Genomic DNA, 22,560 nt, shown 5'->3' on the forward strand with positions numbered 1-22,560 from the left:
TGTTTGTGTCTCAATGAACTTTTCCATTTTAGGAACAGCATGTATATTAATAAAATAAAAGCTGACCAAGATAATTCCGTACTATGGTTACTGTAGGCAAATTGGACTTTTGCTGGCCAATAAATATGCACAACGTGAAACTAATTTTAATCAACATTGGGCATCCCACATAAAAGTTAAATGAGTTTGCAATGATTTCTGGTTAGTGTTAAACTTTTGCAGACCAAAAAACCATGAAGTATTAGTACTTTTTTCAGTTTTTCACTTATAATGCTAAAACAGTACATCCTGTAGAAAATTTCCAAAACACCCTAATGATAGAGCACGAAATTTTGCGTAGAATTACCTATCAATTTTTACCAGTTTGGGCAAAAAGTGAGTGACATTCATATTCCAATGCCTGTAACTTAACTCATGAAAGTTATAGAGCATCAGTTTCTGCATAAAAACAGCTCCTAAATTTGAAATTCACTCACTCATTTGCAAAGATACAAATAAAAATGTAAAAGTATTTGTAGCTCTAAAGAAGAAAAACACATGAAAACATGGATATCTTGAGTTTTGTAAAAATTTGTAATTTCTATCTTTTTTCTGAATAAAGGAGATTAGTGATGAACTTAAATTATTCTTTCATGAACCACTATCTACATAAGAACAGTATGATAGTTTTGAAATTTATTAAATCCATGATATTGAGGACAATTAAAAAATACCTCTCCTGTAACATTCTGTATCTTGCATTTATTGATTTTTGTTAAAACTTAATTTTATGGTGCCTGCTAAGTTACACAATTTACCAAATTATGATATGCATTTTATTATCATGTACATTACAGTAATGACTGAATTGAAGAAACAATTAAAATTGTTAGGAATATGTGTTAATAGAAGGTCTGTACACTGTGAACACTCTCAAGGCATGGAACTGACTGACTGTTTTATACACATGTGTACTTACTACTGAGTGGGTCCGCAGCTCGTGGTCCTGCGGTAGCGTTCTCGCTTCCCACGCCCGGGTTCCCGGGTTCGATTCCCGGTGCGGTCAGTGATTTTCTCTGCCTCGTGATGACTGGGTGTTGTGTGATGTCCTTAGGTTAGTTAGGTTTAAGTAGTTCTAAGTTCTAGGGGACTGATGGCCATAGATGTTAAGTCCCATAGTGCTCAGAGCCATTTGAACCATTTGAGCTACTGAGTGGTCAGTGCGACAGATTGTCAATCCTAAGGGCCCGGTTCGATTCCCGGCTGGGTCAGAGATTTTCTCCACTCAGGGACTGGGTGTTGTGTTGTCCTAATCATCATCATTTCATCCCCATCGATGTGCAAGTCGCCAAAGTGGCATCAAATCGAAAGACTTGCACCAGACGAGCGATCTACCGGACGGGAGGCCCTTGTCACATGACATTATTATTATTATTATTATTATTATTATTATTACTGAGAGTCCTCTCAACACTGTCAATACCACTGATGGAAGTGTACCATATTCCAACATGCCTCCTTCTGTTTATATCACAATCAAATTACAGTCTATAATTATGTAAAGAATGTAATGACTCTTAGCCAGGAATTTTACAAATTTATTCTTGCTCAGAGATCTAGTAAAAATGTCTGCTACATTGTTTTCTGAATTTATTTTACAAATATCTATAATTCCATTCCTATAATATTCATTCACAAAATGGTAGTGTACTTCCATATACTTTGAAATTTTAGTAAATTTACCATATCTAGCAATACTGACTGCCCCTGAGTTGTCTTCATATACATGAACAAGTTCATCAGACTTCACATCAGAAATATTTAAAATATCCAGAATTAACTTAATCTCAGTGACATCTTCTGACAATACTACCTACTCAGCAAAAATAAAAGATTTTGTAACACTTGCTCATTTCTTAGATTTCCAAATAATCTAATTAAATAGCTTGATGTAGACTTATAATCTAAACAATCACCTGTCAAATCCACATCTACAAAACACTCTAAGAGATCAATATTTTCAGTCCTTCCATGTGTTAACTTCAAACCTCTTATTTGGTACAAATATTTCAGTACTTGCAAAGTGTACTTAAAGTGGGTGTAATTGTAACAATTTTGAAACTTACTCAAATAGTTTACCCTCTAGGTTATATCTGACTGTGTTCCTGAGCTGATGTAGAGGAGAGAATCTTCCAAGTTCCTGTACTTAATATAATGACTTGCATCTTGTGTTGGTGCTGATTTTAAGTTAACTTCCATTAGTGTATTGTAAAAATTGTAGTGCTCAATATTATGTTTCTTAGCTTGAGACTCAATCTAGCTTTCCTGGCTAAGAGTCATTACATTCTTTACATAATTATAGTCAATATTTAACCTTAAGAGAATTCTTTATTTCATCTAACTATTTCATTTGAAATCAGTTGGACAACAGAGTTTAATTTCTTAAGTTTCCCTTTACTTTCAAGAAAGATTAGCATCTAAAATAATCATACCACGCTTGAGGACTTTCTCTCAGAGCAAATAATAGCCTAAAAAACTTAAAACTCTGCCTGTTTGATCTTCGTATTCTGGGGGTTGCTTTACATGAATTTCTGAGAAAACTTTTCCTTTTAGAAATTCAGTATGTACAACCATTTGTTTTACAATTAAGCCCTTTTGACAGCAATATAACAACAAAAGTTTAAATGTGCATCACAGCAACTAATGAATAAATATCATTCACAATTTTTTTCTGTTTTCTAATCTCAATTTACAGATTTCAGTATCTGATTTCTTTGTAAAAACACACTTTACATTAAGAACACTTACATTTACTAGTTGAGTTACAAATTTAAGGATTTTATTTTTATTAAAATTTTCAGTTTTTTCATCCATTGCTTATTTCCAAGGTTTTGACTCATTATGAGTCATCACCTCCTCATAATTTCTAGTTTCTGAGCACTAAACAATTTTACGGAAGTGAAGTTATTCATGAGAAAATCTTTATATCTTTGGATACACTAGTTGACCTTCTCAACTCACATACTTGTTTATCATTGCTTGAACTCCCTTCAGTACATGTTTCTCCCACTTCCTCATTGACAGATTCACTGTCTATGCTTTTGCACTCAGAATCACTCCATGTTTGCTCCCTTAATCAGGGTCCTTTAGATCAATAAACCTGATATTCCCTTCCGCAAAATCAACATGTCTGGCAATGATAACTCTATTGTTTATCAGTATTCTGTATCCAACTTCACTCTAGCTTATCAACATTCCCAAGTCTGCTTTAAAATTCCAGTTTGACTTTCTCAAATGTTCTGGTAAACATACAAATATCCTATTTCCATACAACTTTAAATGTTTAAAATCAGGTTTCCTCAGAAACAAAATCTCATAAGAAGTTATACTTTCAACAGTAATTGCTAAAGTTCTGTTTTTAAGTTACATAGGTGTGAAAACTGCTTGAGGCCAAACTCTTCTGTCTACTCTCACTTCAGCTAACAAGCATCATGACATATCAATAACTGATGTTGTATCTTACAGCTCCACCATTTAATTCAAGTACATAGTGAGGAAACATATTTGAAGTCATTCCTTGCCATCTTATAAACTGATAAACTTCTGAATTTAAATATTCTTTACTACTGTCACATTTCAATATCTTCATAATTTTACTGATTAATGTTTCAGTTTCATTGACATATTCCACAAATCAATCACAAACTTGAGTTTTAAATTTTATAGTGAAGACTCTAGCTGCTTTACTATAATCATCAATTAAAAGTAGGAAAATAATTTTCTTCAAGCAAACTGTGAGATGAGTGAGACCAATTTAAATCTGTATGATTAACCACCACCATTTCTTTCACTTTGCATCTGTTGTTTTCAAAAGGTAAATTGTGCATTTCATTTTCAATATGACATTTACATTCATAAAATCTGATTCTAATTTTGTTGGCATTCATCTGCTAACTGATGTTTACACAACATAATCAAACTGTTAAAATATACATATTCCAGTGTATAATGCCACTTCTCCTTTAGTGACATATTATCCTCGCTAGTCACACTATTTAAATTAATCTCTTTGTTATAAAGTCTATTAGTCATTTTATACAGCCTATCTTCTTTCAAAACAATCACAATTAAATTATTGTATTTAGCATAGAGATATAGCTGATAGATATAATTTTGTGTTTTCTGTTATTTTAACATAACTAATCAAATTCTTGCTCATGTCCTTTACATGAAACGCATTTTTAATTTCAGTTGGAATCATGTAATCATAAACTAGAAAATAACTAATTATATTTCCTGTTTCTATAGCTTGCAAAAGTTTGCCATCTTCATTTTTTCATTCACGGGCTCATCTAAATTTATGCACTCAGAAAAATAATTTTCATTATTAACAACATGATCTATTCAATCACTATTCAATAAACAATTAATCTGTGTATTCAAAATATCCACGGGTCTACTGCCGGTCTACTGTGTCCAACGGGCACAATATTTCGGCAATCATACATGTCGCCATCATCAGGTGAACTGATGGATTGAGCTCCTGTGAATGTGCTGGCATGGAGATCCATACGCTATGGCTGCTCAGAGGGAACTGGGTTTGGTTGCAGCGGCGGCTGATTTAAATACCCTCTGCCCACAGCGCACTCCGTCCGCTGTCCGCGCCCCGCGCCACGGTCGCATGGTGCAACAGATTGCAACGGCGTCTGAGATGAAGTTGGAGTGATGGCTCTGTCCACCGTGGTCATCACAACTATACGTTTGCTCGAATTACTCTTGATTAACCCAATCGTTGGTTCCCAAGCCTTGCTAAGATTATAGCCACAGTCACGGTTTATGAGGTCATCATTGGTGCGAATTTCGATGGCCTCTCTAACAACGCTGTCCCAGTATCTCAACATCTGTACCAGAATCCTCGTGCGTTCATACTCCATAGCGTGATTTTCTGACAAACAAAATTCAGTGACCGCCGACTTGCTCGGATACATCAGTTGAGTGTGCCTCTGGTGTTCACGGCATCGCTCCTTGACGGTACACATCGTCTGACCAATATAAGACTTGCCACATTGACACGGAATCTGTTACACACCGGCTTTCCTCAAACTGAGGTCATCTTTGGTGCTCCCCACCAGTGCACGAGTTTTATTTGGAGGACAAAACACAGTTCTGACCCGGTGTTTCTTCAAAATGTGGGCGATTTTCCCCGAGAGTGCACCTGTATATGGAATAAATGCAGTGCCTACCTCCTCCCTCATGATTTCATCCATCTCGACAGGTTGTACTGTAGTGGCAGATTCAATGTGCTCTCCGCCCAACCACATTTTCTGGAAGTACTGTTCTTTGAGGGAGTTTATCACCGCCAGAAATGCTTCTTGAATCCTCTATAGAATGTCGAACTGACAGCCTTTGAACTTTAGTTTCAGTTTTGAGAATAGCGCGAAGTCACAAGGTGCCAAATCTGGCGAGTACAGTGGGTGGATACAACCACTATGTTGTTTTTTACCAAAAAGATCCTGGTGTACATGGCTGTGTGACAGGGCATATTGTCATGATGCAGCAGCGAGTTCCCTTGATGCCAAAGTTCGAGCCGTCATCACTGCATATTTTCACAGAGCTGTTAGAAAGCATACAATAGTACGCAGAATTCACTGTTTGGTTGGGTAGGATGAATTTGTTGTGCACAATTCGCTTGGTATCAAAGAAAATGATGATCATACTCTTCACTTTGCTCTTCACCTGTCTCACTTTTTTGGGTCTTGGAGAGCCCAGGCTCTTCCACTGAGTCAATTGTTGCTCTCTCTCTGGGTCATAACCATAAATCCACCTCTCATCGCTGTTGATAACCCGTGACAATAAGGTTGGATTATCAGATGCAGTATCACGAAGGTCCGTGCACGCTTCTGTTCATGGATCCATTATAAAATCACCACACACCAGAAATCACTGTGGACACACAGCATGTTCTCCCAGCTGAATGCCACTTCGCACACTGACTCATCAGATATGAAGCTCTCGCCACCTAACAGTGCAAAGCTGTACTACTCCTACTTTACAGATGGCAGAAAGGGGATCTTGAGTACCCAGAAAATTGACATGGACTCCATTCTGATCTATCATTCAATCTGGAGAAAACTGTAACAATGCCTAGCATTAACAAGCTGGGCATTCCACAGAATCTCAAATTATGTGATTTATTACAGGGATTTAAAGCTATGTCCAAGCAATACTCTCAGTCCATGTAAAATTCACTGGTTATTGTCATTCCTTCAATCAGCCTGCATGAAAATGTATATTGGCATTAATGCTGAGAAATGCAAGAATGCAAAGAATAATTTTGAAAAGAAAAAAAAATCAGTTTAATGAATAACAGTTTTTTGAGCACAACTATTCAAAAATTGTTAAAATAAGTGATGAGGAACTAGTGACAAAGCTAGACACTGCTTGCAGATTTTCATTATGGCTATATGTTGAAGAAATTTAAGCCAAAAATTGTTAAAATGTGTCACACAGACACTGATCATTTCATAGATCATGTAACCACCTCAAATATTTATGATTTTATTAAAAGTAATTTGCATAGTTCGTTTGACATTTTGACTTGCCCTGATAATAGCATTCATAACATCCCATGTGTCACTAACACTACAGAATTCATAGGATAGAGAGCAACAATGTATGCTCTCAAAACTGAGGCGCTACTTGTAATGTGTAGAGCAAAAGGGGCAAAATCATTATCAGGTAAGAAACTTGGCATTGATGATTATCAGGAATGTTTGTTACATGATACTGAAAAATCAACATTGGAGTATATAATATGAGGAAAGCTGCGAAGTGTTTCAACCATAAAGCACAGCAAATTGGCTCTTTTGACTAATGATGGTAAGTGTTGCATACTTTATGGTCAAGTGAGCACATTAGCATGAGGTCACTGCCATCTGAAGAAAGATGATGATGATTGATTTAATTGTAAATGCCTCTCAAACAGGTAAATAGTGTAAATATCTGTAAAAAGTATAAATATCTGTAAAAAATGTGAATAATATAAATACATGAAAATGTAAAGATGAATACCAACTTTCTGACATATGCTTTTCCATGGAAATTTGGTGATCCATCATAATTGCTCAGATAGTGGAAAATATTGAATATAACTACACTGAATTAAAAACTTTTCACAATAAGTTTTATATGTAGCATTTCTTTTTGTTTTACTTTTTGCTTTCCATCACATTCGCTCTGCAGTTTTTGGTTCATTCAGTGGTAGTGAGTTCACTCACATAAACCCCCCGACCCGCTCATGCTCTCTCTCTCTCTCTCTCTCTCTCTCTCTCTCTCTATCTCTCTGTCCATGTCACAGCAAGTAGCCCTGCACTGATGCCCATAAAATGCATGCATGTAGATGTGTGTGTGTGTGTGTGTGTGTGTGTGTGTGTGTGTGTGTGTGTGTGTGTGTGTGTGTGTGTGTGTGTGGTAACAATAAAGCAAAAGTACTTATATTTTTTTCTGAACATGGTGCAAAGAGTTCAGGTATTTTTTTTTAAATTTAGTCACAGCACATTTAATGATGAGGCAGAGGTGGAAAGATATGAAGTTTACTGAGGTGTACAAATCAAAGAAATATGTTGTGCACACATCTATGTGAAATGAAATTTAATCAAAAGGCAGAGAGGTAGGGAATATATTTTAATTTAAATGATGGGACAGTATTGACAGTAATCTATTACAATATGGCTGATCAATTTGTTACACTTTTGAAGCAATTTGTTACAGTTCTGGGGTAATTTGTTGCAATTTTAGAAAAATCGTTATGGTTTCAGGGCAATTTGTTGCAATTTGGGGGCAAGATGTTGCAGTCTGGGGGAAAGCTAACACATATTTGGGCAAACTCATACAGTTTAGGGCAAGTCAACACAATTTAGAGCAAACTTGTACAGTTTTAGGAACAATTTGTTACAGTTTGTGGGGAAAGGGGCAGGTTGATACAGTTTTGAGACAATCTATTATTGTTTTGTGGCAATTTCTTACAATTTTGCTGACCAGCATTCTCCACTGACCATCATACTCCAATGGCCATCAGTCTCCACTGACCACCATTCTCCACTGATCTCCAGTCTCTGCAGACCCTCATTTTTTTCTCTTAACAATCATACTCCATTCGGTATCATTCCCCATTGACAATTACAGTCAGTCAGCTAATGTTCCATAAATCACTTGCAGGAGTCTTTTACTGCAATGGTGTGGAATGAGTCAGTTTATAAAATATGCATAAATGGTAATTGTTAATGGAAATGAATGTATTATTTTCTAGTTATACTAAACCCACAACACTTAAAAATTATTTTTTTATAATTTTTTAAATTTTTTACAGGATACTAGTTTTCAAAAAGGAATTTGTTCATGAAGTAGAAGGAGTTTTCCAGGATAAATGATTTTATGTTAGATTTAAAACTTCTTGATTGACTGTCATTCTCTATTGAAATCATTCTCTCCATTGACCATCATTCTCTCCATTGATCATCATTCTCCACTGACCATCATTCTCTCCATTGATCATCATTCTCCACTGAACATCATTCTCCATCAAGCATCATTCTCTCCACTGACCATCAATCTCCATTAAGCACCATTCTCCATTGACCTCACAGTTAGTTCATTAATGATCCAGAGACTTTTGGAGGACACCTTTACTGCAATGATATGGAATGAGTCAGTTTATGAAATATGTAAAAATCTTTAGTGTTAATACAAGTGATCATTTTATTTTTTTAGTCGTATACAAGATACTACACTTAAAAATTGTTTTTTTTATTTTTTTATTTTTTAAGGTCTGACAGGTTTTAAACAGAAATTCATGCATGTAATACAGGGAATTGTCAAGGAGAAATGATTTTATGTTAGAGTTAAAGCTTCTCCATTGACCAAGATGCAAAGGAATTAAAGATTAGCTGCCAGTGGGCGTTGACTTACAACAATGGGGCAAGTTGGAAGATTTGTGCTGGACTGGCATTAGGGCCCTACTAATGTAGCATGACAGCAGAATAGACAGTTAGAATTAGTCATTGTATTAAACTGTAACCCATATGTGAACAGCACACTGTTCCTGGATCCATTCATAGATTTTTGAGCCACACTGAGCATTTACATGAAGGAACTGCAACCAGTGGGTTGCTGAGCACACAGAGCAACTTTTCTAAGCTGAAAATGAACAGTTGCAGGCACAACAAGTAAACTTGTACAGGTATGTCAACTATGTCACATGTTTATATATTACCAACCAAGCTAAGTTCTCACAGTGTCACCACAAACCATGTTTTACATAGCTGTAAAATATTCCTTAATTTATGGAGATGAGTGTAGCTTTGCCAATAGAGACAACCATACCACAGTTATACATGGAGATGTATCAGCATATCTGGAGCAGCTGATATCTGTATATGTATAATTTGACATAGCCACCATATCAGCTGCATTGACTTGGCCACTGATAAATGTATTACTAAACTTACTTTTTTATTGTAAGATTTTCTTGGCACCATATGAGGAAACCTGGCTGGTCCTTCGCTGCTTTGGTTAAAGCATCACCGTGCAAGCACAAAATGTGCAAACATTGGAGCATATAATACAAAATATTTGGTTCCTCTGTATTTGGAAGTTCCTGCAAGAATTCATGTTATACTTGGTTATAAAGCTAAATTCATTTTTCATCACAATGAAAATAGAAGACTGTGTTTCAGAACAAAATATTATCACAAGTATGTACATGACACTTTTTGGACAGAGTACTGATCATCTTTTAATACATTTGTTTTCAACTATGTATTTTAATTATCTACATCTCCATGACTACTCTGCAATTCACACTTAAGTGCTTAGCAGAGGATTCGTAGAACCACTTTCACAGTATTTCTCAACTTTCCACTCTTGAACAACACACGGGAAAGTGAAGATCTAAATCCCTCCATGCAAGCTCTGATTTTCCTTATTTTATCATGAAGGACATTTCTCTCTATGTAAATGGAAGTAAAAAATTTATTTTTGCATTTGAAAGAGTACATAGCTGATTGAAATTATGGGAGAAGATCTCACTTCAATGAAAAACACCTTTGTTTTAATTATTGGCACATAAACTTGCATTTAATATCTGTGACATCCCTATTTCATGATAATACAGAAGGAGCTACTATTCTTTGAAGTTTTTCAACGTCCTCCATCAATCATATATGGTGAGAACTCCATATCGCGCAGAAGTACTCTAGTAGAAAATGGACTAACATAGTTAAAAAGTAGTATTTTTAGAAGAGCTGTTGCATGTTCTTAGTGTTCTGACAATAAAATGTAGTCTTTGGTTCACCTTTCCACAACATTTTGTATGTGATGATTCCAGTTTCAGTTGTTAGTAATTATAATGTCTGTGTATTAACTTAAACTGAAAGCCTTTAAATTTGTATGATTTATCATGTAATCAAAATTCAAAAGATTTTTAAATGTGGTACTCATGTGGAGAACATCACACTTCTCATAGTTGTTTCTTGTCACATCTTACAGATATCTTGTGTAAATCATTCTGTAATTTGTTCTGATCTTCTGATGACTTAACAAGATGGCTAATGAAAGCAACATATATAGATGATCTAAGAGAGCTGCTCAGATTCTTTCCTAAATCATTTATATTGATTAGGAACAGCAGGGAGTCTATAACACTTCCTTGGTGGATAATAAACATACAAATATTGCAGACTGATGTAGTGCATTATATTTCTTTAGCACTCATTTGAAGTATCCATTAAGTTAATCGGAAGTATATAACAAGGTGACCAGTACTCTGCCTGGGAAGTATAATGTAGAAACATGCATAACTGTAGAACAAACACATTCAGAAAAATATATATAGATAGCCATAGAAGCATTTGAAAGTGGCACTGATTTTATAGTATATGTTGAACATCATAACAAAATTTCATTCACACAATCTGTACAGCCAAAGTCATCAGCTCCTTTATAATTTTCCATTTTTTTTTTTTTTTTTTAATCACAAAGAAAGCTCATGTGCCACAATCAAGGTTGTTGAGTAAACAGATTAGATAAAAGTGAGGAATAAATAATCAGCATTGCTGACTTATGTTTCTGTCAATCTTTAGTGTACTACCTTTTCCAACTTTTAAAGTTAAGTCTTCCCCTATGAAGCTGATATATTGGGCAGGTAGATTTCCCCTGGGTGACTTCAATGTAGATCCCTTCTGTCAATCAAATTTTAATCATAGTCAGGATTTACCATCCTAATTCTTGCTGTAAATGGTCCAGCTATGATAAACAAACTAACTTGTTTTATCTGTAACTGTCCCTGACACATACTAAAGCAGCCATGATGCAAGGAAATACTTATAATGCAAGTCATTGATAAAGCCTGCATCTAACAACAGTTCATATCAAGAACAAACTAAATATTAGCTTAACTGTAGTCTAAAAAATTTCTCATTAACATTTAAATTTCACTAATAAGGGAAGCATACACCTAAGAGGTCACCAATTTTTGCATAACTTTAGTACATATTTAAATGAAACAAATTCTGAGCCATAGGATGTACTTCACAAGTATTTTCAAGAAATAAAGGGTTATACTTTTACAATCCTATTTAAGCCTATACAAATTCACCATCGATCAGCAGTGTTAGGGCCAATTGGCAAAGTTGGTGGACTAGAACTATGCACATAATGCATTCCAACCATATTTTGAACAAACTTGAGTCAAAGATCCCTAGACAAAAGCCAACAAGCAATAACTTAGATTAGGTTTACAAATAATATACATTTTCAAAGTGAATACATGACTACATGCTGGCCATTTATATAACTGAATTTTTTAATCCTATTCCATGACAGAAACTGATATATTAAGTATGAGCAGTTATCAAGTAGAAATTATTTCAATGTGTTTTTGAAACTTTCATAATGTGTCAGTACCTTTCATTTGTAAGAGTGGTGGTCAAATAGTTTTATGAGTGCATACCTTCCTCTTTTGTGTGCAAGATTTAGGCCAAATTGTGAATTTTATATTTATAAATTCTATTGTTAATTTTGAAATTTTGCCAGATTATTCACAACAAAATCAAGTAACTGTATTATGAGGCTGTTATAATATGCATAATTTTTTTTAAACAGTTGCCTATATTAAGTCTGAGGAAAGATATTAGATATTATCTTTTCAGTATATTTCTGTGCAATGAATACCTAGTGCCTATATGTGGAATTGTGTCAGAAAGTTACTCCATATGACATAAATGAATGGGAGTATAGAGAGTAAGTTAATTTTCTAATGCTTTCATCACCAAACTCAGTAAATTCTTAAAGAGAAAATGCGGGTGACCTTGAGCATTTGTGCTTATGTGTAATAAGTGATTTTCAATTCAGTTTCTGACAAATATGCACACCCAGAAATTTTGAACAATCAATTTTATGTCTTTCTTATTACCCATGCTGTACCATTACTGGTGTTCTTCATCTCTACAGAATTGAATGAACTGTGTTTGAACTGATAGATTTGTTACCAAGAACCTATGAGTAAACTTTTGCATATTTCTTGTATTGCTCTTACTGTTGCAGCTATGTTAAGCTTGATTATGATGATTGCATTATCAGCAAAGAGTGATGTTTATGCTCATCAGTGTCAAATGGGAGATTATGTATACAGAGCAGACACAGGAGTAGTACCAGTTTTGAACCTGTGGAATGCTAGTTGTAAACTACTCATTTTACTTTTGTAAAAGGTAACTGCTAACTAATAATCTTCACCATCTAACATTTCTATTTCTGTTTTTGCATGATGCTCAGACAAAGTGCATAAACTGAATTCCCACTTCCTCATTCATTTAAGTAAATACTATGATTATTAACATTGTTTCCCAAGCCTTAATATTTTAGTGCATGATACTAAATGCAGTATCCAATTTCCCTATTCTTACAGTATTTGAAATTTAAATTATTTTAATCTCTTCCTGAACTGCCCACCTGGATGGAGAGGTTCACCTAAAAGAAGAGGAATTTTCACACCTGTAATTGCAGGAAATTAATCACATGTGATTGTAGGCCACCCTAATTCTCTCAACAGACAAATAAGGGCTGCTGAATTGTCTTGAAGTACAGCTCTGGTTAAACAAAGGTCCCTTCTGATTGAAATTATTGATATGAGACTGTTTTGTCTGCAAGTGTGAGTACATCATGCATTCCTGTTAGTCATTCACATCTCATCTTGTATTTGTCTTCTGAGCCTTTGTCAGCTTTCTGCTGCACCCTCTATACTACATTTCAGAATTCTGAAATTCTGAAATCAAATTCATGAGTGTCCTCATTCACCACTGAAGATGACACAATCCAGAATACCTTGAATTTGTTTAGCAACATATTGTTTACAAAGTTGGAGTAAGCTTTAGAGTGGGTAACAACTGCAGATGATAAGGACATAGTTCTAGGTGTCTCTTTTGTCTCCACATAGACATACTGGAACTGCTAATTCATGACTACCCTACAGAACTGATTTCCTGTGGCTATGCATGAAAGCCTCTCTGACTCATTCAACATGTTCTTCAGTCACCCTTTGTTGTCATGTACTACTCCCTTTGCAGAGAGAGCCAGTGTTTTCAAACTGATGATACCATCTATGGGTATTATTATGACATGGAGGATTACTATGGAACTTAATACAGAATGCATGTAGCACTCCAAAACAGACTGAGTCCTTTCAAACTATAAAACACAACAAGCTGTCTGGCCACTAGTAGCCATTGTTGTTACTAGCACTTTCTAATGAGATGCACAGGAAACAATGCATGTGTATGTACACAAGTATACAAACAAAACTGTTTGAACTGCTCTTTTATTTGATGCATGACTTGTAATTGTAAGTTGAATGTAATGCATGCAACAAAGCCTTAAAATACCAATTTTCCTGAAACACACAGTTAGTTCTAAACTACAAAAGGATTCAAACAAGAGTTCCTGGAATGTCACATATAGATTTAAAAAGCTTCCATTTTTATATTGTTCTTTGATAAATTGAGCAATAATTTTTATTAGTTAATGCATATATAGGGTCTCTTTTGGGCAAAAAGTTTATGATTTGTAGGTTGTGCCTTCCTTTTTCAGCTAGATTTGTATAGTGCACAGTGTTTCTCAACAAAGACTGCTAAACACCTAAAGACATAATACTGAGTATATGGCAACAAACTTGAAAACTTGTTAAACATAAAATATTATACTTTTGATGGTTTAGCAATGTGTGACAATGGACTCTGTGAACTGGGCAAAACTGACTCTTGATGGTTCATTTGTTCACAGCATGTTTCACTTATTAGTCAAATTATATATTTCCCAAATATTTTACATATGGCCCTAGTTTCACTGGTACAGACAAAATGTGTAGGGACCAGGAAGGGCCAACTATCATTCAGATGAACACATGGATGCCTGTTGACATGCTTACTGGGAAATTCTACCCATCTCTGTCATGAAGTTGGAACCTTACATCATTTGGTATTAAATAAGGTGTAATCTGAAGTTCAGCAACTTCATTTCAGCTTTATCAAATCTTCATCAGCACTACATGATTATTTCACAATGGTTTCTTTTACTTGTTTATTAAAATTTGATGGGATTTGGCATCTCCATAGGTACACATAATAACATTCAGCGAACACAGAAAAAAAAATTAATAAAAACTTAGCAATCTATGAAACCACAATATAAAAGTTACATTGAAAACAAAAACAACAATAACTGTAAGAAACAAACAATAAAAAAATTCTTAATTTTATATGTCTTAATAATGAACAAAGGAAGGGAAATGTGTTGACCATGTCTGTTAGTAGGAACTTCCCTAGGATGTGCCTTTTTGGGAAAAGTACTGGATGGCCAATTCAGTGGATCTTCTGGATGATTTGTTTAGGTCTTTGCATCAATATCAAATGTTCACTGATATTTAAAATTACTTCTAATGTTATTTTATTAATCAGATCTTATTTTAAATAGTGCTTGCAGGATATTTTATGTGATGTTAACACTCATTTCCTATTTATTTGGAAGCAGTATAATGCCATATTTGACATTTCATTCTGTATGCCTGTCAATTGGAGAAAAGGTATCAATTACATTGGGGTCACCAGTGGTAAACTCCTATGTTGCCAAAAATAATTAATATAAATATGCATTCCTGAGTGTTGTAAATACACAGATGAGCCAAAACATTATGTTGACAGGTAATAAAAATACAGGAATGGAGTAGACATGAATGGGTCATCATGCTAGTGATGATACAGGCTGTTAATGGGGAAATCCACTGGCATGAGACTTTGACAAACAGCAGATTGTTATGCCTCAGCACCTGGCAATGAGCATCTTTGAAATGACACAGTTAGTCAGCTGTTTGTGTGCTACTGTCACTAGCATCAGTGGAGAGTGGTTGAAGCACAATGAAAACACAAAATGGGGAGGGTAGAGGCTTGCCTGCCATGTAAATAAGAAAAAGGAAGTAATCTCTGATAGATATGATGACAAAGTACAATGCTTGTGCAGGCACAAGTGTTTCAGAATATGCCATTCAGAGTACATTTTTGAATGTGGCTCAGCAGTGAATGACCCCTATATGTTTCCATATTGACACAATGACACTGTCAGTTACAATTGCATTGGACATGAGATCATCAAGATTGTACCATGAATAAATGGAAATATGTTGCCCAGACAGATGAATCATGTTTCTTATTACACCAAGTCTGTGATCAAATCCAGCTACACTGTAGCCCAGGTGGATGGTTGCTCAAAACTGGTGGGGGCAGTATTATGCTATGGGGATACTGATATGGGCTTCTATGGGATCTGTGGTAGTAACTGAAAGCACCATTACAGCTCTGGACTATGTGAATGCTATTGTGAACCACCCAAACCCAGTCATGCTTGATGTCTTCCCCAACAGTGACGACGTCCTCTAACAGAATATCTGTCCATGTTGCAAGTCTAGAATGCACTTGCTCTGTATCCACAAACCACCATCCCATAATTTATGGGAACTGCACAGTGTGTGCATAGACAACTGATCCCACATACTTCCAGATACCCAAAAAGAGCTTGTGAAACCCCTTGCCATGCTGAACTGCTGCTGTTCTAGATCCCTAAATTGGACCAACATATCATAAACCACATGATCATAATATTTTCACTCACCAGTGTATGAGTCCTGCCCAAGAGCAGCTTGGCAAGATTGTGCATGATGGCTCCCTTGACTATTTAGAAATGAGTCCTGACTCTAAAATGAAATTAGTAGATGAGGTTATGCAGTACATGGAAAGAAACTTCTAAGCAAATGCAAGACAACCCATAATCACTTTAGAATATATACACTGATCAGCGAGAACATTATTACCACCTACCTAATAGCTGGTGTGTCCACCTATGGCATGGATAACAGCAGCAATGCATTGTGCCAAGGAGGCAATGAGACCTTGTTAGTTCACTGGAGGGAGTTGGCGCCACATCTGCGCACACAAGTCACCTAACACCCTTAAATTCTGTTGAGAGGGGCAATTAGCTCACATCCCAGATGTGTTCGATTAGGTTTTGGTCTGGCAAGTGGGGGGCCAGCATATCAATTGCAGCCTGCCATTATATTCCTCGAACCACTCCATCTCACTCCTGGTCTTGTGACGTGGAACATTATCGTGTTGAAAAACGCTGCTACTGTCAGGAAATACGTTCACCATGAAGGGATGTATGTGGTCTGAAAATAGTGTACAATACTTCTTGACTGTCATCGGGCCCTCCACAAGCTCCACTGGTCCCATGGATGCCCACATGTATGTTCCCCAGAGAATAGTGGAGCTGCCACCTGCTTGTCCCCATTCTGCAGTAGATGAAGAAGGTATTGGCATTCATAAGATCATGCAATGCTCTGATACTGTACCAATGTCCAGTGCTGATGGTCATATGTCAATTTCAGTCATAGTTGCCACTGTAAAAGTATTAACATTGGCACATGCATGGGTCAATGGCTGCCGAGCCCCATTGTTAGGAATGTTCAGACACACTTGTCCTCTGCCCACCATTAAAGTCTTCCCTGTTTGACCAGTATGCTCAGCCTATGATGTCTGACATCTGTAATGAGGAGTGGCTGCCCAACCCCACAACATCTGGATGTGGTTTCACTCTGGTTTGAAGGCACCCATCACAGCACTTCTAGAACCCCTGAGAAATCATGTTAGCCTCTGAGCCATTGCAATTTGCCCTCAGGCAAACTCTGATAGACTGCACACCTTCCCCACTCTGCACACAAACAGCACACTGTCAGTGTGTCTGACTAGCAGTCATTGCTCACCAGGTGACGTTGCTATCATCTCGATGGCTATATGTCAATAGTAGGTCATCGGTCATAATGTTCTGGTTTATCAGTCAGTCTATAAGCAAGTTTCAGAGTGGGGCCCAGTATAGAGTTATAGAGTTGACTTTGAAGGCTCTTAATATAATTTATAATTTGAAATACAGTGAAAACATTTAATTTTCAATGGCATTTAAATGTCACCCATGCAAAGACATGGACTATTAGAACAAGAAGTTAACACAAAACTAATACTCAACAGTTCACTGGCAATTTGAGTAAGTTAACATATTAGTTTTTGCTCTGCCAAAAGATTTAAAAAATGACAAAAAGGTACGGCCAAACTTTCAGGAAGCATTCCTCACACACAAAGAAAGAAAATATGTTACGTGGACATGTGTCCGGAAACGCTTAATTTCCATTTTAGAGCTCTCTTCAAATCACATTAATCATGGAATGGAAACACACAGCAACAGAACATACCAGTGTGACTTCAACCACTTTGTTACAGGAAATGTTCAAAATGTCCTCCGTTAGTGAGGATACATGCATCCACCGTCCGTCGCATGGAATCCCTGATGCGCTGATGCAGCCCTGGAGAATGGCGTATTGTATCACAGCCGTCCACAATACGAGCACAAAGAGTCTCTACATTTGGTACCGGGGTTGCGTAGACAAGAGCTTTCAAATGCCCCCATAAATGAAAGTCAAGAGGGTTGAGGTCAGGAGAGCGTGGAGGCCATGGAATTCGTCCGCCTCTACCAATCCATCGGTCACCGAATCTGTTGTTGAGAAGCGTACGAAAACTTTGACTGAAATGTGCAGGAGCTCCATCATGCATGAACCACATGTTATGTTGTATTTGTAAAGGCACATGTTCTAGCAGCACAGGTAGAGTATCCCGTATGAAATCATGATAACGTGCTCCATTGAGCATAGGTGGAAGAACATGGAGCCCAATCAAGACATCACCAACAATGCCTGCCCAAACGTTCACAGAAAAACTGTGTTGATGATGTGGTTGCACAATTGTGTGCGGATTCTCGTCAGCCCTGATGTGGTTGCACAATTGTGTGTGGATTCTCGTCAGCCCACGCATGTTGATTGCGAAAATTTACTATTTGATCACGTTGGAATGAAGCCATACTGACGAAACTAAAATGAGCTCTAACATGGAAATTAAGCATTTCCGGATACATGTCCACATAACATCTTTTCTTGATTTGTGTGTGAGGAATGTGTCCTGAAAGTTTAGCTGTACCTTTTTGTAACACCCTATATATAAAAAATCAGTGTCAAACCTAATATGTTTCACGATCAGGTACTTTTCCTAGTTTAAACTGGATCCTGCACTCTTGCATATCCAAGTGTATATGCACACACACTTCAGTCCTATTTATATCATCTGATAACAGAATATATTACAGCACATCAACTGGCATATCAGTCATATTTATTATTTTGGAAAGTACTGGTAGACTGCGGTTATGTTAGGAGTAAAGGTGACCACTCATCAAATAGTGAAGTTAGCTTCCAGAATCAATCCTTTCTTGAGCTAGAGTACAAACCCACTGTCTCTACACCTTCCACACAACAGTTTCCCCGCACTCTGCCCTATCATCACATTCCAATTCACATGTGCACATCACCTTCATCATGCACAACTCTCCTCTGGCTTCAACACCTGTGCATCATGTGCCTAGCCCATACAGATGCCAGCCCTCCCTCCTGCATACCTAGCCAGAAATCTGGCTAGCCCCTCTCAACCACCAGCTATCCACCCCCAATCACTTTGCCTTCCTCCTGCCTCTCTTTCCCTCTATCTATCCCATCTGACATAACGCCTATCCCATCCCCCCAACCTGTCAAACTACAGTCATGGCATTGGACGTCTAGGTAGGAGCACAGGTGTGTTTGTGTGTGTGTGTGTGTGTGTGTGTGTGTGTGTGTGTGTGTGTGTGTGTGCACTCTACCTTGAAAAAGGAATGATTTTGAAAGATAGCACATTTTCTTCTTTCTCTTTTATGTGTGCCTGTCGATGATTCCATGCTGTTTGGTGAGTGGTCTCCCTCACGTCTAAAATTACATATATTCTTTTGACATTATTAAACATTCCTGAAGCAAAAGTTATTACTTTCATCTCTAATAAATGGCACAGAATAAAGAAAAGTAAACATTATGTACTTTAACTCAAAGAGAATTTGTTAACACTTGAATCTGCAACTTTAGAAATACATCCTGTAAAACTTGGATAATTTAAGATTGCTAGTCTATTTTGTTCAGCTGTACAGCAAAGAATTGAAGAAATGTTCTATAAAATTACCATGATGATTGTGCTTCTTGTACAAACTCTTCCCGCATATCCCTCCACCTGAAGAATATACCATCTTTCTAATATTACAATTTATATTCATGGACTTAGTAGCAGTCTTATTATCTCAGACGAGTTAGTGGACAGTAGCAGTCTCATTATCTCAGACAAGTTAGTGGACTTGGTTCCAACAGAAATTACAACATGGTCACATGTTCTTCTGGTTGTACAGGATTTTATATCTTTTCTCTGAACTTTAATTGCCTTTCCAAATCTCTTCTTGGTTTCCTATAGACCTTGCTCAATGTACAGAGTAAATAACAATGGGGACAGGCTATAGTCCTGTCTCACTCACTTCTCAACTACTACTTCGCTTTCATATCCTTCAACCCTTATAACTGAAGTCTGGTTTTTGTACAAGTTGCAGATAACCTTTCACTTTATGTATTTTATCCCTCCTACCTTCAAAATTTCAAAGAGTTTAGTCAAGTCAACACTTTAACAAGCTTCCTCTGAATCTCCAAATTCTTCTATATATTCTTTCCAGCTTTCAGCCTTCACACTTTTTCTCGGTACTGGATTGCCATCTAAGCTCTTGATATCCCTATAGCTGCTTCTCTTCTGTCCAAAGATTGAGATGTAGCAAGGTGTGGTAGCCCCAATTGCTACAATTCTCTCCTTAAATACATTATGTTATTTTCTGTTTTACATTTTACATGTAGAGCATCTACAAAAGTTACTTAAAATATTCAATTTTCTATTGAAGCAGCAACCATCTAAACTTTATTACTCACTGTGTACCTTCTTACTTGCTGATAACAGTACAACCATTATTTTATACAGAAAATTTCTCTTTAAAGAAATATTAATTATCAGCTATAGGTACAAACCACATAAACATGAAATTTCAGTGAGCAAGTGCGTTCTGAGTTCATGTTAAACAGCTAAATTGTCAACATTTATTTATTTATTTACTTTTTTTGTGTGTAGGCCATCAAACTGATGTCTTTTGCAAATGTCATACACAGGTTGAGTAGATTACTATACATGGCACTAACATACAGTGGTGGTACATACATTTGTCTTACTATTCTAATTATATTATGTGTTACAAGAGGGGGCAAGTAGCTTAGAATTCACTGAGTGAATGCTTTTAACTTCTTTTGAAACTGCTTTGGTACACAAGTTTCCCAAGCTTGTGGCAGCTTGTTGAACTATATCTGCTCATTAATATATGGACTATTGTCAGCTATTTCTAATTTTGTCCTCTGTCTGAAGTATTTCCCTTACTTCTAGTATCATAATTACGTGTATCACTGCACTTATTTGGTTTGTTTTTACTATTCAGAAAATGTATAATAAGTTAATACAAATACCAGGAATATACTGTTAGACATTTATGTGTACAAAGGTTTCATGACAGGACTCTCCTGACTTTGGTCCATGTATTAACCTAATGGCTCTTTTCCGTAACACTAATATTCTGTTCAGGTGCAGGTCTGTCACACAACCCCCACAGTTCAATACCATAATTAAGAAATGGATAAATTGTTACATAGTTAACAGTTTTTTGTGTTTGGACTGGCACTATTTTTGCCAACTGGCTCATAAGATTCAAGCTACTGCGGATTTTCTCTCACACAGAAGTAATATGGTTTACCCAACAAAGATTTTTGTCCAGATAGACACCATGAAATTTAATGTTATTGGTTTCTACTGATGTAACGCCACAAATATTGTTTATTTCAGCCTCATGAGAACCAGTTGTTTTAAATGTTAGTAGCTGGGATTTACTGACATTGGTGTTTAGACCCTGATGTAGAAAATAAGTGGTTATTTCTGCCACACTCTTAGTTGTAACTGAGTGTAATGTCTCCAAGTCTTTTTCATAAAATAAGTGGTATATGTCATCAGCATAGGTTACTAGATATGAGTTGAATGGTTGTGTCAAGTCACTGATATAAACCAAGAAGAGAAAGGGACCAAGGATCGATCTCTGCAGTACTCCCTGGATTACTCTATATATAGAAGATTGGAAATCTATTACCTTCTTATCCATTTTAGATAAAATTTTAGTACATTGTTTGCAATTTGTCAAGTATATGGTCAGTAACTGCATAGATGAGTCTTTGATGTTGCGAGCCTTCAGTTTCTCAATGAGCAACCAATGGTTGACTGGGTCAAAGGCTTTGGAAAGATCTAAGAATATGCCAAATGTCTTTATACCTTGGTCTAGGAGAGTGTACACTTTACAGAGAAATTCAGCAACTGCAGTAGTTGTGCACCAATCTTTTCTGAAGCGATGCTGTGTTTTTTTAGACATTTGTTCTTTGTAAAAAGAGCAGAAAGCTGAGAAAAGATAACCATTTCAAAATTCTTGCTAAAGGTAGCGATCAAAAATATGAATTTTTTAACTACAACGTTCGATGTGTCATCCATCCTGCTGATAACTTGCTCTTTAATATGAGGATTATCTTTCTTATATCATTTTCTTTAACTTCATTACATTCAAAACTCACTGCTTGAGGGGTGTGCTTTGGTATTTCTTGGCACATTTCTAAAGTGTGTGTTGAATTTCCTGTTCTAGATATGAAATGTTTGAGAAAAAGGTTACATAATGCTTTGGGTTCTTTTATAATATTACCATCCTGTATAATGCATAAGGGTTTACTGTCCCTAGTTGTGGAGATTTTTTGATACTTATTGATCAGTTTCCACAACATCTTGCTTACAGTTGTAGATTAAGAGATTTCATTACTGTGGACTTGTCTTCTAAAGTTTGAAAGTTCTGCTTTAAAGGTTTTCTTAGTTTTGTTATATTTTTGTTTTTTAAATTTACAGTACTGTTAATTTGCACAGGACATCCAGGTCATGAATATTTTACCTGAGCTTAACAAGGGTGGATGGAAGT

The 22,560-nt window shown here is 36.3% G+C and overlaps 1 protein-coding gene across 1 annotated transcript in view; it reads right to left on the reverse strand.

The window, feature by feature from the left end:
* LOC126470304 (protein unc-79 homolog) overlaps positions 1-22,560 on the reverse strand; it is an 857,658-nt gene that overhangs the window by 525,594 nt on the left and 309,504 nt on the right. Inside the window, exon 19 of the mRNA XM_050098074.1 lies at positions 9,486-9,634. Coding sequence (XP_049954031.1) covers positions 9,486-9,634 — 149 coding nt within the window. The remainder of the gene's footprint in view (positions 1-9,485; positions 9,635-22,560) is intronic.

The sequence above is a fragment of the Schistocerca serialis genome, chromosome 3 (genome assembly GCF_023864345.2).
Source record: "Schistocerca serialis cubense isolate TAMUIC-IGC-003099 chromosome 3, iqSchSeri2.2, whole genome shotgun sequence".
Lineage (NCBI taxonomy): Eukaryota > Metazoa > Arthropoda > Insecta > Orthoptera > Acrididae > Schistocerca > Schistocerca serialis.